This window comes from Vigna radiata, chromosome 7, assembly GCF_000741045.1.
Source record: "Vigna radiata var. radiata cultivar VC1973A chromosome 7, Vradiata_ver6, whole genome shotgun sequence".
NCBI lineage: Eukaryota > Viridiplantae > Streptophyta > Magnoliopsida > Fabales > Fabaceae > Vigna > Vigna radiata.
The window spans coordinates 24,950,551-24,966,383 of record NC_028357.1 but is presented as its reverse complement, the minus strand read 5'-3'; the positions used below and the strand labels follow the sequence as shown (position 1 = coordinate 24,966,383).

At 30.4% G+C, this 15,833-nt stretch overlaps 1 protein-coding gene and 1 non-coding gene across 2 annotated transcripts; both read right to left on the bottom strand.

Moving 5' to 3' along the window:
* Positions 1–1,984: 1,984 nt before the first annotated feature.
* On the bottom strand, positions 1,985–2,057 carry TRNAF-GAA. Its single transcript has one exon. It is a non-coding gene; the product is annotated as a tRNA-Phe (tRNA).
* Positions 2,058–2,377: 320 nt separating this feature from the next.
* LOC106767481 (cytochrome b561 domain-containing protein At4g18260) lies at positions 2,378–4,848 on the bottom strand. Its single transcript, XM_014652385.2, has 4 exons — positions 4,354–4,848; positions 4,062–4,226; positions 3,125–3,273; positions 2,378–3,028 (listed from the first exon to the last, which is right to left on the bottom strand). The coding sequence occupies exons 1-4, from the start codon at positions 4,489–4,491 to the stop codon at positions 2,680–2,682; spliced, it is 801 nt and encodes a 266-aa protein (XP_014507871.1). The 5' UTR covers positions 4,492–4,848; the 3' UTR covers positions 2,378–2,679.
* Between the last annotated feature and the right edge of the window lie 10,985 nt (positions 4,849–15,833).

Below are 15,833 nucleotides of genomic sequence, written 5' to 3'. Positions count from 1 at the left end.
TACTTTTGGACTTTTATTTGTTTATCTAAAAGTTATTATATTTCTATATTGTAAAAATGATAAAAATATAAAATTACAAAAAAAATTACTTTTTAGTGTTTATAAAAATATAAGTACCTGTGTGATCGTTCTAATACATGTATTTTTTTAAATAACTAAATAATTTTTAAAGGTATGAGTATTCATGTAATTGTTCGCATCGTCCTATTGCTTAATATCTTTCTTTCTTTTTTAAAAATTAATAAAAAAATATAATTAAATAATGTTTTAAAGATATGAATACTCATGAGATCATTCACATCGCCCTTGTGCTTAATACTTTTCTTTCTTTTTCTAAAATAAAATATATAATTAAATAATGTTTTAAAAGTATGAGTAGTCGTGTGATCGTTCTTTTCATATATATATATATATATATATATATATATATATATATATATAATTAAATAATGTTTTAAAGGTATGAGTACTCGTATGATTGTTCTTTTCATCCTAGTGTTTAATACCTTTGTTTTCCAATTTAAAATAATATTTAAATAATGTTTTAAAGGTATGAACATTCGTGTCATCATCGCATTGTCCTCATGCTTAATATCTTTTTTTTAAGAAAAAATCAAATAATGTTCTAAAAGTATAAGCACTTGCGTATCCATCCATGTTAGCCAAGTACTTATTACCTCTTTTCTTTTCAACTATTTCAAAAATAAAAAAATACAACATTTAGAAAAAAAAACTAAAAACATCTACATTTTCAAACAAGCAAACAACCTTTCCTAAAAAAACTACATAATCCTGATTTCTTATTTTGAATAAGAATACATTGGAGCAAAATCAATCCTTGTCAGGTCCAAAAAACTAAAAAATATCTTTTGTTTATTTAGAGTTTTATTTTTTTGGAGATAATTAAACATTTTGAAAATCACATCAACTTTGCGTTTTAATTAAAGGTACTGTCTTTAGACAACCACGATAACATACTAATATCTTTCCTCCTAGAACCCAGTTTTCGTAAATCATGTCTTATTTTATGATTTTTCCAAAATAATCTATAGTGATGATTACAAAATCTTTTTTAATCCTATTATTTTTATTCACGTCACGTTGCAATTTCAATCGTTACAATATATATATATATATATATATATATATATATATATATATATATTCACTTTTAGTATTATAAAAAATTACAATATTAATAAAATAAATTTTATTTCATTAAGTTTATTTAAATTTTGAATAATTTATTTGATTTTTAATAATGTAATAATACTCATGTTTATTAAAAGAAAAACTAATATTATTATGTGATAAAAAAAATACTAAGAATTTTAAATCTAAAGTATTAAATATAAATATTCTTTCAAAACTATTGGTATATTAATGTAATATTTCTTCTAATAAATGTTTTTTTATAATTATTAAAGTTCATATATATATATATATATATATATATATAACTTCACGAAAATTGAAACAAAATGAAAATCCGTATTAAAAAGAAATTATATTTTTATTATATTAAATTAACTATTTGTCCTAAAATATATTATATCATCTTTATAATGGAAACCTATTGAAGATGCCTTAGGAGGTATATTATAAACGATATTTTTACACTACGAGTTTATGGAAGGGGTAAAACAAAGCAATAAAATAAAATAATCGATAATATATTAGTATAGCATTAATAATCATCATTTGAAATTCTAAAATTTCCTTTTATTCTGTTTTTATAAATTAATCCGCAGAGTATTAACAAATTAATAAAATGCTATTATTAGAAAAAAGAAAGAAAGATAAGAGTCTAAGTTTTATGCATTGTAAATGTAAACACTTTGGTACGTTTAAAACATTTATACTAGTTCTAACTATCGTCAATTCTAAAATATTTAAATTGTTGATAAGTTTCAAAATGATATTTATTATTTAAAAATTGTTAATATATTCATTAGGTTTTAAGTGAGAAAGGATTAAAATGTGATGCGGTGAGCGTGGATCGAACACGCGACCTTCAGATCTTCAGTCTGACGCTCTCCCAACTGAGCTATCCCCGCTCGTTGAATTTATGACCTAAAGTTTATAATATATATAGGCATAAAAACATATATTTGTATTTATTTACTTTTAAATTAATCTTATTTAGTTTTTCTATATGAAGAATGTTTATAAGAAACTTGAGTAATAATTTAATAAAAGAAGATAACCTCTATGAGTTATGTCATCAATTTAAGCACATGTATAATTAATTCTATAGAGTGCTTGAGTTTAAAGTATTCATGATTGCTAACTGGTGAATAAGCGAAGGAACAAAGGCTTTCGTTTGAAGTATTGTGATGTGTTGCAAAATCTAAACAAAAGAAAAATATGTCACAAAGATTTGCTTCTAATAATGTATTCCAAAATCATATTCAAAGACTGCTTCCACAACTGTCTATACATTCTGTGATCAGTGTCCACACGCACACTTATAATATTCGTAATACATGTGAAAGTATGTGCATAGAAAAAATACAAGAAAAGAGATAAAATACAGCAATCAAACTTCACCTTTTGATGAATGCACTCTATCTTCATAAAATCACCTACCACTTGCATAAAGTGCAGGCACCAAAAACTAAAGTGAAAACAAACCAATACCCTCTAAAAAATGTAATCTAAAGAGAGAAAGAAGTGTCATTAGTCAAACAAATTCTCAAGTGCATTTCTCTTTCTTCCACATGCAACTGGTAACAACTCCTTTTGAGTTTGGCTTTGAGGAATGTCTTGGTTAGATGACAGAATTGACGACTCACTTCCTATAATCACTCCTTGCTTTTTCATATATTCCACTTTGTCTTGGAAGAGGTAAACCAATCCAATGATAGTGACTTCCACAGTGAAAAGGATAGTCCAAAGTGTTGTGCTTTTTAAGGTTCTCTTATGGTATGCTTTCAAACCAGTGTAAATGTTGATGACCCCCACAAGAGAAACTATAGTTCCCAGTATCCAATGTAGTAAGTACCAATAACTCCTCTCTTTTTTCCCCCTGCAAACTCAGTTAGAAATTATATAACATTACTATACCAGGCAAAGTTTACTGTTTGGAATAATGAGCTTAGCAGGTTTGTAAAAACAAATGAACCTGTGTGGTCTGAAAAATCCAATCAAGCCTTGCACCAATATAGCACCATAAAGTGCCAGGCCTAACTTCTGATGGTTGTTATCAAATGAATTTTCAAACTTTTTCAGGGACATTGCAGCTCCAACTGTGGCAAGAAGTACTGAAAGCATCTGTTAGATGAAATGTTAGACTGTGAACAATGAAGAATTCAAGGAAAAAAAACTGTATGTATGTATATATAATGCCTCCAAATTAGAACAGAAATCCACACATAATATTAATGTATGTTAATTCCTAATTAATAGCTTAGTTTGTTGATGATCAAACTTGTTAAAGTAATATAAAACTTGTGGCCTGAAAGGGAAAGAGAGATAAGAAAAAGCACTTTGTGCACTAAGGTAGAAAGGCACATAGGTATAAAAAGAACAGAAAATTCTCTGCGACTTTACATGTATAACAACTCCTAATTAGCTCAATTCAAATGATAATCATGACATAGTGGTTAACTAAAACAAATAAAAAAGCAATATGAAGAAGCTGTGGTCGAAAAGAAAATAGATCATCCAAAAAAGCTCTGTACACCCCACTACTAAAGTTAAAGCAAGTTATGATTATGTTGTAAAACAAAGATCAAAAACTTAATGATGGCATGATGTAACTTTCAAGAAACATCTCATACTCTAAGTCTACTTACTATACATTACCACTACTCCTATTTTTTGAAGTTTCTACAGCATAATCAACACTTAGAGCATAATAACGTGAGAGGTTAGAGAAGTAACATCAAATCAATCTTATGGTCAAGATTTGGCATGAGTAAAGCCAATTTTGACATGTAAATGGTAGAAGGGTGAAGATCAATTAGCTCCATTCATGGTACTATACTTTCCATACATGTATATGAAGTGCATGGTAAAGTATGAATAACTTTTACTAGAAGAAATAGAAGAGAAATGACCTGAAAAGCAACATGGAGATAGAAGAGCAGTTTACTCCTTCTAGATCCGGGTTCTGCCTTAATGGACCCTCTGATGAGAAGTATTCCCAGTGGCATTAAAAAACCTGTTGAAGCCCACAGTAGCAGTCCATGTACTGCAATATCAGATGTCTTCTGTTGATTCATCTGATATAGTAAAAGGTTGTGATAATCATGTATGTAATTAAGGGGCATTGGTTTGGTGAAGAAGAAGCAGATGAAGATGAAGAAAAAGTTATAAATGAAACTACAAAGAAAGAGGTATTATTATTACCTTGTAAACTTTGTTATTTGTGTTCTTGTGACTACTAGAGTGATTCCCCTCCTCATAGGCCATGCAGTCACTGAATAGAAGAGCAGAAACATAAAATGAAACCACAACAATGTGCACTGATTTCCAAAGGGTATGCATTCTCCCAACCCAACAAGAGGGAAAAACTGAGCCTACAAATGGGTACCCTTAAGAGCTCTCTCTCTTTCTCTCTGAGTTTTGATGATGGTTTAGGATATGATTGCTTTTTGGGATGGCTAAGGGAGCTTTTAAAGTGTGGTGAAGGACTTCATTCCCCTACTTTTTGTATACAAAAGTATGTAATATGAATATACTAATGAAAGTGCAATGGTGCTTTAATGGCCTAAATCCAACATGGGTTAGTTGTGTGTAAACGTTGGAAGTATTAAGAAGTGAGTAAAATCGAAAAAAAGGTTAAAGTTTTGGTTCATTTGAAGGTGGAGTTGGTTGAGATTTGCTTACATTGTCATGGACGAGTTGAATTGTGAAACGAAGAGGTCAAAAACCTATACACACGAATGCACTTGACTTGAGAAACTGACACCAACATTTTGTAAAGGTAACATGAAGTGGACAACATTAACTGGCATCACCACTCCATACCCATTGTATTCTTGGTTTCAATTATTGCTTTCTTTCATTATTTTGAAAATCCTTATTAGATGCATAATTATTTATATTTTATTATAATAATATAATTTTTTAAATTTCATTACGAATTGTATTGTTATAAGATGGTTGTTTATGGAAACGAGATTTTCAAAATACCACCCTTTATCAATGGCAAGAATCCAACTTCGTTCTGAATACAATATAATGCTCTTAGTCCATCTAAAAAGTTTTGTAAATATTGTGTCATATGTGTTTATTATTTATCCTTAGTTCGTAACATTATTGAGGACACTAAAATTGTAGTGATTTTACATATATTTTATTTCTCGTTCCCAAAATTTGGCCACCAAGAGGTATATTATCAAAGTCCAATTTAGAACTAAGAATATATATATAATGAAAACTATGAATGACTTCTAATGAGATTTGGTTTGAAGAATGCTCCAATCACATTCCAATTCTTAATGATTGAAGTTTTTCAGGAGATGTTGAAAAATGTCTTTGGTTTTTTTATTATGATATATAGGTATATATAGTCTAACTTGATAATCTCATTTAAGACATTTAAAAGTTATCTTTGGCATTGGGAGGCCACTTAGGCGTTATAAGAACTATGGCTAGGATTGCCGCAAAATTTCAATGGCATGGTATGCATAAAGACATTGCTAATTTTGTTAAATAGTACTTCATTTGTCAAGAAACTAAGTATGCCAATACATTACCTTTGGGGTTGTTACATCCTCTGCCGAAACAAATATGGGATGATATTAGAATGCATTTCATCATGATAATGGTGGATCAACAATCTAAATACGCTCACTTCGCTCCTTTAGATAAGGTTGATTTTAATAGAGAGATAATGTCACAAAGACAACTCAAAAAGAATAATTTTGTTAAGGAAAATATGACCACGTATCAAGAGAGTCAATTCACATATGGGAGAGTGTGATACAACAATTGGTTGTATAGAATCTTAATGGAAGAGAGAGAGGGACGATGTTGCATTTTGTCTTTTTTCTTTTTTTTTTTTTTTCAGTAGTTGCTTTAGTGTATAGAAATATTCTTCTTCCATTGTAATGAACTTATAATGCCATAATGCATACAAAGGCTTGCTACATTTTCATTTCTTTGCGCGTGATCTTTTAGTGTAAAAGTATTAAAATAGCTTCCTTTGAATATGGCCGCTTTTTGTATAATGAGAAGAAAAACGTAAATTACAAAAATAGGGCAAAAGGAATACAATTTACAGAACTGGATGGTGTCTATCGATGGGGGATTTTTAGTATTTTGCATGAATGTTTAGAGAAGAATTAAGAAAAAGTTAAAAGATTTACGAGCTCGTTGAATCTTCCTTTTCCACCGAACACGCGACCTAATTCGCCTTTCTCACCGAACAATTTTCCTATTTTTCACTCCTCTCCGAATCCTTCCCGCTCCTGGAATATTATCACGAACCTAGGGTTGACGAAGGTACTCTCTCAGCGTCGAACTACGGCTCCAAAACGAACGATGAAGGTGATTGCTTCGTCAATGAAGGAGAACAAGATTGCTACGTTGTTATGCGACGACAGTTCGAGAGAGGGGGAAGAAGCAAGGGTTCGAGAGAGGGACAATGACAGTAAAGAGGACTCGGGAGAGGGACAGCGAGAGCGAAGAGAGCTTGACAGAGATATGAAATCGCAAGAGCTCCAGAGAGAGATCAAATAGGGTTCGAGCGTGAGAGAAAAGCTTGAGGGTTTTGAGAAGAATAGGTTTCTTGAGAGAAAGAAAAGCTCGAGGGTTTTGAGAAGAATAGGCTTCGAGGTTTGCTTCAGGTTGGCTTCATTTTTTTTAAGTAAATTATTCTCCCGATCCGTATGGAACATCAGTGGCTAACACATAAATATAATTACATATAGATAAATAGAATGATATACGGATTATATCTATAGATAATTTTCCCGCTACCACGTGCTAACTTTACATACGGTTTTTATATACGGATTTGTCGTATGTAAAAATCCGTATGTAATATCCGTATGTAATATTTTTCCCAAAATTCGTATATAATATCAATATATAATACATATATTATATACGGATCAAAATCCGTATATAATAATCCGTATGTAATAGCCATATTTCTTGTAGTGGAGGCCCACCATATATATATATATATATATATATTTTTTTTTTTATTTTTTTTTCATTTTACTTGTATTTGTTTTGTGAAAAGTGTTCATAGCTTAAAAATTAAATATTTTTATTATATAAATAACAATAGAAGTAGATATTTTATGACGCGTTGATGAATGTGTTCAATGTTTAGATGTGCCAGAAATGGTTTGTTTTAAAAGTCATTAATTTGCATAAAAAACTAGTGCGATTATAAATTATTTCACTTTTACCTTCTGTTTCAATAGAGAATTTTGTCTTTTGTTTTAGAAATTTAAATATATTAAATTTAAATTATTTTCATTTCAGAATGGTAATACTTTTATAATGTTTTATTTGAATAATATAATTCAAATTTATTACATTTTAATTTTCTTGTTTAAATAAAAATATTTTAATTATTATCTAATACAAAAGTTTATATTTCAACTTTACATACATTGATTAAATAACTATTAGAGATTTTAATATAACTTCCTAAATGTTAAATCCTAAATGACACCATTTAATAATTGTTAATGTTAACAAAAGAGGTTTGAGATCAGGAAAGACAAATATTGATATTGAATAAAAAATTATATGAATTTGATAATTAACTTATATTAAAAAAATAAAATTTAATAATAAAATAATAAAAAAAAACTTACGAAAAACTTTAATTTTAAAAAATATTTATAAACATTAATAAAAATAATATTAAATTGATGACGTCTTGAGCTTGATTAAATCGACAAAAACTTTTACTGATTTTGAACGACTTTAATTTAATATATATATATATATATATATATATATATATTATTATTATTAACATTAATAAATAAATAATATAAGTGATCACGTCCTTAACTTTGGTTAAGTCTATAAAACTGGACTGATTTTGAGCAGACATATCAATAAGAGATATGGATCTAAAAGGAAAAAATATAAATAATTTAAAAATTTTAACATTTTTAAATGAGATTTAAAATTATTTATTTTAAATAAATAAATTAATCTTATAATGTTAATAAAATTTTATATCTAAATAAAATGTATATGTTTTGTCCTTTTTATATAAAACTAAATTACTTTTTCTTACTCAATGTCTATTCAAATAATTAGTCTTTTCGTATTAAATCCTAAATTGTTGAAATCGTACTAACACAGTAGAATGACATGACACCAACACCCACTTAACAAAGTTTAATTATCATTCAATAGCACTCAGTTTCAATACAAAACTCTCGTCACCAATATCAATAATTAATTATTAAACCATATTTTTTTTACCAGAAATAATACAGGGCAATCAGGTCTATTTTGGTGTTACTATATTATATATGTAATCGGGATCATGGACTAGACAAAGGAATACATGATGTTGGTAAGAATAGGAGTGAACAAAGTATACTATACTACAAAAATTTACGGTTAACTATCAATTAGTTCAGAAAAATTACACCGAACTAAAAAATAGTTCGGAACTCAACTATTTTCTAGTTTAATTATACTGTAATACAGTTCAGTTAACTATTTTTTAGTTTATCACAATATAATTCAATTAACTATAATCCACGTTTAATTAAGCCATGACAACTCATCAATACTTTCCCAAAGATACATAAACAAAAAACTGCAAAAGAAAATAGTGCATGATAAAGTAAAATTCCCATAATTTATTAATATAGGCCACAATAATATTAATTTGGTAGAAAAAAATAATAAAATAATTCATCTACACAAACATCATCTCATTTGCCTGTACTCAAAATTCTCTGCTTTGGGTTAGTCCATCAACCAAAATGGTGTGAAGATGCTAGCATCCTTCTTTACCAATCCTCTAGAGAGAAGATGCTACAAAACCAAAGCCCTCGGAATGAGTCTTTTCTCCAAATTGCACCTAAACAACCAAGGGTACGCAATAAGCACAAAACGATCCCATCCAAGCTGACCCACCCAAAATCACTACATCAAGTTTCTCCATGGAACAAAGCATCATTGTAGGGTGTTTCCTAAACCCATCATAAAAATGACCTAAACCACTGTGATAGAAAATGTCATAAATCACAGTTCACAATTAAGTGTACAATTCACAGTTAACTGTACAATAAGTTCAGTATTTTTAAATTGAACTGTTAAACATTATAATTGGTTTTTAGTACAAATAGTTTAAGTTTCTTAAGTACAAAATGATATAGATTAATTATAGTTTACAATTTTTAATTGAACTGTGCCCAGCCCTAGGTAAGAGTATCTCGACCGCTACCAACAATGAACCATTAGTAGAGATTAAGACAAAAAAGGATCAACCATAATTAACATAAGACATAAAATGAATTAGCAAAATTGTAAACAAAATAAGGAAGGTAATCATCTCCGCAATCTAGGCCCACTAGATAATAGAATGTAATTCAATATAAATAGCATTATTTACGAGATAATTAATTATATATTTCATTACAATTTTTGTATTATTAGATGCACTTATCTGATCTAAGTTTCAGAGTGTCTTTTGCATGCACACTTCTTCTTGAACGGGGACAATGTTTGTATCTATGAACATCTCATAATACCTAGAAGCTGAGAAGGGGTATCTCGAATAAAAGCCTAATAGTGTAAAGAGCCTTTTGTGGAGTCCTTGTAGCGTGATTTTAGTTTGATAAAAACATTTGACGTCCATAATGGGGTCGAGATACGCTCTCTGAAGAAAAAACTTATGGTGTCTACAAGAAACAAAATGACTAACGAAAGAGAAGTCAATAATAGTTCAAACAAAATGACCCCTATTATTAGAGATGTAGAAGGAGTTTGCAGAGCTCAAGAAGAGGAGTGTTGAAGAGATGGATGCATTGAGAGAAGAGAATGCAAGAATGAAGAGAAATATGGAAGAGATGGAACATGAAAGAAGCTAACACGTCACCGCCCCAACACAAAACAAAGCATCTTGTCCTTGGCCAACACCTAAAATAGCGGAGGAAAGTGGTCATGCCACAAATCAGTAAACAAGTGGCACCATAAACACTTTCACAACCCTTAAAAGGAGCCATAGGCATCCTTTCATTTACAAGATAATGGAAACTCCATTGAGTAATTGGAAGTCTCTGACCATAAATGGTTGCGATGACAGTTCAGACCCAGATGAACACATTGAAATTTGTCACAGAAGTTAAATTGTACATTACAATGATGTTGTTATGTGTAGACTTTTCCCCACCTCCCTTAAAGGAACAACCCTAAACTGGTACACCTGGCTTCCTCCTTTCTCTATTAATTTCTTCAACACCTTGGTGAGACATTTCAATACTCAATTTGCTACAAATAGATCTCACCATCTCACATCCATAGTGTTAGTCAACATAAGGCAAAAGAAAGGAGAATCACTGTAATACCCAGAACAAACAATTACCTAGAAAGATGGTGGACGTGGGTATCATGAATTAAAATAATAGAAGATAAGTATTATTTAATTGAATTATACCATAGATGATCAAAATACCTTGTTATAAATTGGTGTTCACGAGTTTAATTCTTTGTGTGTGCATAAAATGTATTTTAATTATTTTATTATTCTATTAAATGTTTATGTGGTATGTATATATATTTATATGATTTGTTGTGCATGATTGTAGTAAAGATAATTGTGATGATCAACCTGATTTAGTGTGTTCGTTTAGGACTTATGTGTGATGTGTTCGAATATACCAGTCGATATATATATATATATATATATATATATATATATATATATATATATATATATATATATATATATATATATATATATGTTTTGTTTTGGTAATAGGCATTATAAGCATGTTTTCTTAATTTTGGGTTTGTGAAAAATAGTATTAAATAGTATTATTTTATTTTACTTCATGTGGAGATTTAACCATTTTTGCAATTACTGTGAATTTTTGGGTTCAAGGCATCAAAACTATGATTATGGTGTTATCATTATAGTTGGGTTAGCCTTTAGTTATTGGTAAGAACCTATAAAATAGAGTATTATAGTAGATATGTGTTTTAAAATAATGAGATCGAGTATTTTAATGTAAAAAAAATTCAATAATATAAATATAATTTCATAAATGCGTCTCATTGTCTAAAACACTCATCATCTCTTTAAAACTCATTCTCTGAGTTCCATCTCCCTTCTCTCTAAGATTTCTGACTCTTGAGACATCTATTCAAAGATTAAGAAGTGTCTAAAAGATCACAACAATGAATTCTCCATTCTTTACCAATCAGTTTTCCTTATAGGGCAAGTAAGTTTCTACTCCCTTTTCTTTAATTCTTAGTTTAAGACACATGCAATTGGAATTTCTCGTATGTGTCATCTAATCTCTCTTTTTAGCTCCTTGTCGAACAATGGTCCTAAGGACTTACTTTGATCACTATGTTGTGGTTTGTAGGTGTTTTTAGAGTTTCTAGAGTTAAGGCAAGGGTAGTACGTTGTATAAAGCCCTGATAATTTTCCTAATTAGGTGAGGGAATCTAGGTACCGTTTTTAATCTGAATTATGAAGCATGAATTGTTGATAGATTGTATTTAAAAGTTAATGTATGTATAATTGGTTATAGTTAAAATGATCATTTGGTGTTAACCATGTTTTAATGAGTGTGCTTAGTTAATTTATGTATAATGACATTCATGATTCTGGTTTGAGAATTGAATGAGCTTCTGAATGTTATTATTATGATGTATATATGGTATGAAATTGATGTTGTACTTAGAAGTGAAGAGTAGGCTGAGTTGTAGGTTGATTTTGGACCTTTTGATAGGCGATATTTTGAAGTAAGTGTTAGATGAGAGGAACTGAGTTTTTGGGTCTGTTGTATGGTCATGTTAAACTTCTTTGAGCTTTGAGATAGTAGAAATATGGTGTAGAACTATGTGGTAGTTAATAAAGTGTGTTTTGAATGGTTTTTAGTTCATTTTAGGGGTTTTGAATAGGGAGATTCTAAAGTAGCAGGTTTGTGCTTAAGAAGAAGGTTTGGGGTTTGTTGATGGGTCATTTCTGACTTGTTTAGACTCCCAAGTTGCCAAAGAACCCTAATTCAAAAGACACACCTAGTTTTCCCCAATTTGTTTTCTCAATTTCTTAATTCAAAGAAAGTAGTTGGGTTTAATTACAATTTCCATAATTTTTTAATTAAAAAATATTAATTTACATGTCACAATCCCCTATCACTAGTAAAGAAAGGCCTTTAACGTCACCCTTTAGACGTCTGACCCTCGAATATCCAACGTAAAAAATGACTGGTGACATTTTTTGTAAAAAAAAACAACTATTTAGACGTCGGCTATGGGGATTCCCGACTTCTAAAGCCATTTAGATGTCTGTTGTGGGGGAACCGACGTCTATAAACATCTTTTATGGCGGGAACCTAAATACTAAGCCCAGAAATCTGAAAAGTCCCTTTTTGATTCCATTTAGACGTTTGATCCCGCCACTCCAACTTCTAAAGCCATTTAGACGTCTGTTGTGGGGGGAACCGAAGTCTATAAACGTATGTTATGGCGGGAACCGACTTCTATAGACGTTTGTTATGGGGGGAACCAACTTCTAAATGTTTGCATTAAAACACTGCGAACATGAGGCAATAGTTACGTGCGCTCACTGTTCATCATCTTCCTCGCGTTTTCTCTCCACGGGCTACGTTTTTCAGGTTCGTTTTCTCATTTTTGCACCGTTTAAAATTAATTTTACTTTGATTACATTACTCTTTGATGAATTATCTTTCATTTGAACCAATTAGAATGAATTTTCGTTGGGTTTTGGTGCAGTTTTGCTCATGTCCTTGGGCGGCATTCTTGGACGGTGATTTCTTGGGTCTTGCACTCTCCAATTCCCTCCACTACATTTTTAAAACCATCCAATACAAAAAAAAATGTACAATCCATTCCTTCAACTAAAATATAAAGTTGTAAACTCGAATCACCATGAGCCAAGAGCAACCCGAGAGGCCTCAAGCGGAGAAAGATCCAATCAAATACGACAACGTTTTAGACGTTTGACCTATATAGTCTGACGTCTGACCTATATAGTCTGACGTCTGGCCTATAGAGTCCGACGTTCCATTAAAGTTACCCATAAATACGTCGGATCAAGATCTAACGTTAAAAGTCCAAAATAATAGACGTCTAAAGCCCTTTCTGCAGTAGTGTATTAACCATATTACTTACGCCACATCATTAAAAAAAACCATTAGCATGTCACGTATAGGGATGACAATGGGTTGGGTCAGGCGCAAATAATGCCTACCTGCAACCCAACTCGACAAAAGAAAATTTACCCGCTATCAAACTCGTTACCCGCGTAGATACGCGCTTAAAAAATATCCACAGATATTTTAAAACCCGAGGATATCCGTGGATACCCGCGGATACCCGTAAATATTTTAAAAAAACATATTTTTATAAATTATTAAAATAAAATTTAAATAGAATTACAATAAACATATAAAATATAATATAAATTAAATTAAATATAAATTTTAATAAAATTTAACCTTGTAAAATATAAATTAATGTTAATTTTAATTAAATTTAATTTAATAAAATATTTTTTTTTTTTGCATGTAGCGGATATCTGCTGATACGAATAGTATAATACCCGCACCCGACCCCGTTTATAAGCGGGTATTAAAATACCCGCTACCCGCGGGTTGCGGGTAGTAAATATTCGCAGGTATCAACTATCCGTCGCGAATTTTATTTGCGGATATCTGTGAACGCCTATTTTTTTGCTATCCCTAGTCACTTATATGACAGAACTCTAATTGTACCAATTTTACAAAAATTAGGACCTAATTAAAACAAAAGATAAATAAGAAACTTATTTAAAATTTTAAGAAAAAACAACGTAATTAAATCAATCGATAACCATATATATATATATATAATATGAAATAGATAACAAAAAGAAAAAATTTTGTTACTCGCTAATCTAAAAACCTCATGGAAAAAGAAAGATATGAAATACTTAAATGATGTCGATTAAATTAATCGTAGTCATACCAAAATGTAGTTAATGTCAAGTTTTATTGTTATGTATGCATCAATTAATTGTATTTTAATAAGTTTAATATATATATATATATAGAAAGACCCAAAATATATGAATAAAGTTAACTTTTTTGGTCTATTTTAAAACTAAGTCGTATTGTTTGTGGTAGACCATATATTCAATCAATAATTCGAGTTGGACAAAGGTTGAATAATAATTGCAATCATTACAGTGCCATAGTTTTCAAGATTTGGCATAAAGTCAACATCACCATGAACATTAATTAGAATTAATAAAAATTCCCTTCACTTTCCTTTCCTTTAATAACGTATAAAGTATGGAAGATTGGACTAAAAGAAAGTGGAAATAATTCATTTTTCTCACAAAAAAAATATTTCAGTACATATTATAGTTAGACGAATTTCTTTATAATAATTTTCAAAAAAATAAGAAAAATATTATAGCATTTAAATAGATTAATGACAAACTAAATTAAAAATTATTTAAGTTTTCTAATTTTCATTTTTTTCCTATATTTAAATTAACTTTAACTTTTAGGGAAAAATATTTTTATTTTTTCTCTTAAAATTCATAACTTTTTCAAAAATAAAATATGCTTAACTTCAAATATTCTGAACTTTCATTTGCATCACCTCTAGGTTATTAAATTCACCTCAAACCATCTTATGTTCATAAAACGGTCTTCCAAACACATGATGGTCATTGAGTATGGCATAATGCCTTTTGGCTTACGTTCTAGCAAAATTCCAATCTATTATGAGCGACATCTTCAGACCCTTGTTACGTAAGACTGTTATTTTTTTTACTATATCTTGGTCTTCAATACCGATTTTGTTCAGCATTTATCACATTTTCATCAAGTATTTAAGATACTTAAATGCATAAGTTCTACTTGCAACCTCATAAGTGTTCTTTTTTCCAATCACAGATCACCTATTTAGAGCACATTTTAACTGATGGGGTGTGTCTCCAGACCCTACAAAAATCCAAGCTATGGTTCAGTGGCCAACTCCCTCTTGCATTAAGGGACTACGTGGATTCTTGGGATTAATAGGGTTCTATCGAAAGTTTGTACATGGGTATGCAACAATCGGCCAATCCTTGACAGACCTTCTCAAAAGGGGAATTTCACATGGTCTTCCACAACTCAGCAAGCATTTGATACACTGAAATCAACTATGACTAGTACTACTGTTTTGTCATTGCCTGATTTCTCTAAGACATTCTATGTGTAAACTGATGCCTCTAGATCAACGATGGGTGTGGTCTTAACTCAAGACAATCATTTGATTGCCTATTTCAGTAAAGTGTTCTGCCCTCGTTTATCCAAGTCCTCTGCTTATGTCCTTGAGCTTCATGCCATTACAAATGTTGTGAAACGGTGACGCCAATACTTGCTAGGCCATTTCTTTATCATTCAGACTGATCAAAGGACAAGTCCAAATTCATTCCTTCATTGTTAAGCGAGTTAAATGAGACGCTTATTGGAGGCCATGCTGGGTCAGTAAAACTCTGAAATGGCTGAGTGCAAACATTTATTGGGGGTCTATGGCCAAGGACGTTAAGGCATTTGTCTCTCAGTGCATTGTTTGTCAGCAAACTAAGTACAATACTAAGCGTCCTGGAGGCTTTCTCCACTACCCATCCCGATAGGTGTTTGGGAAGACATTTCTATGGATTTTGT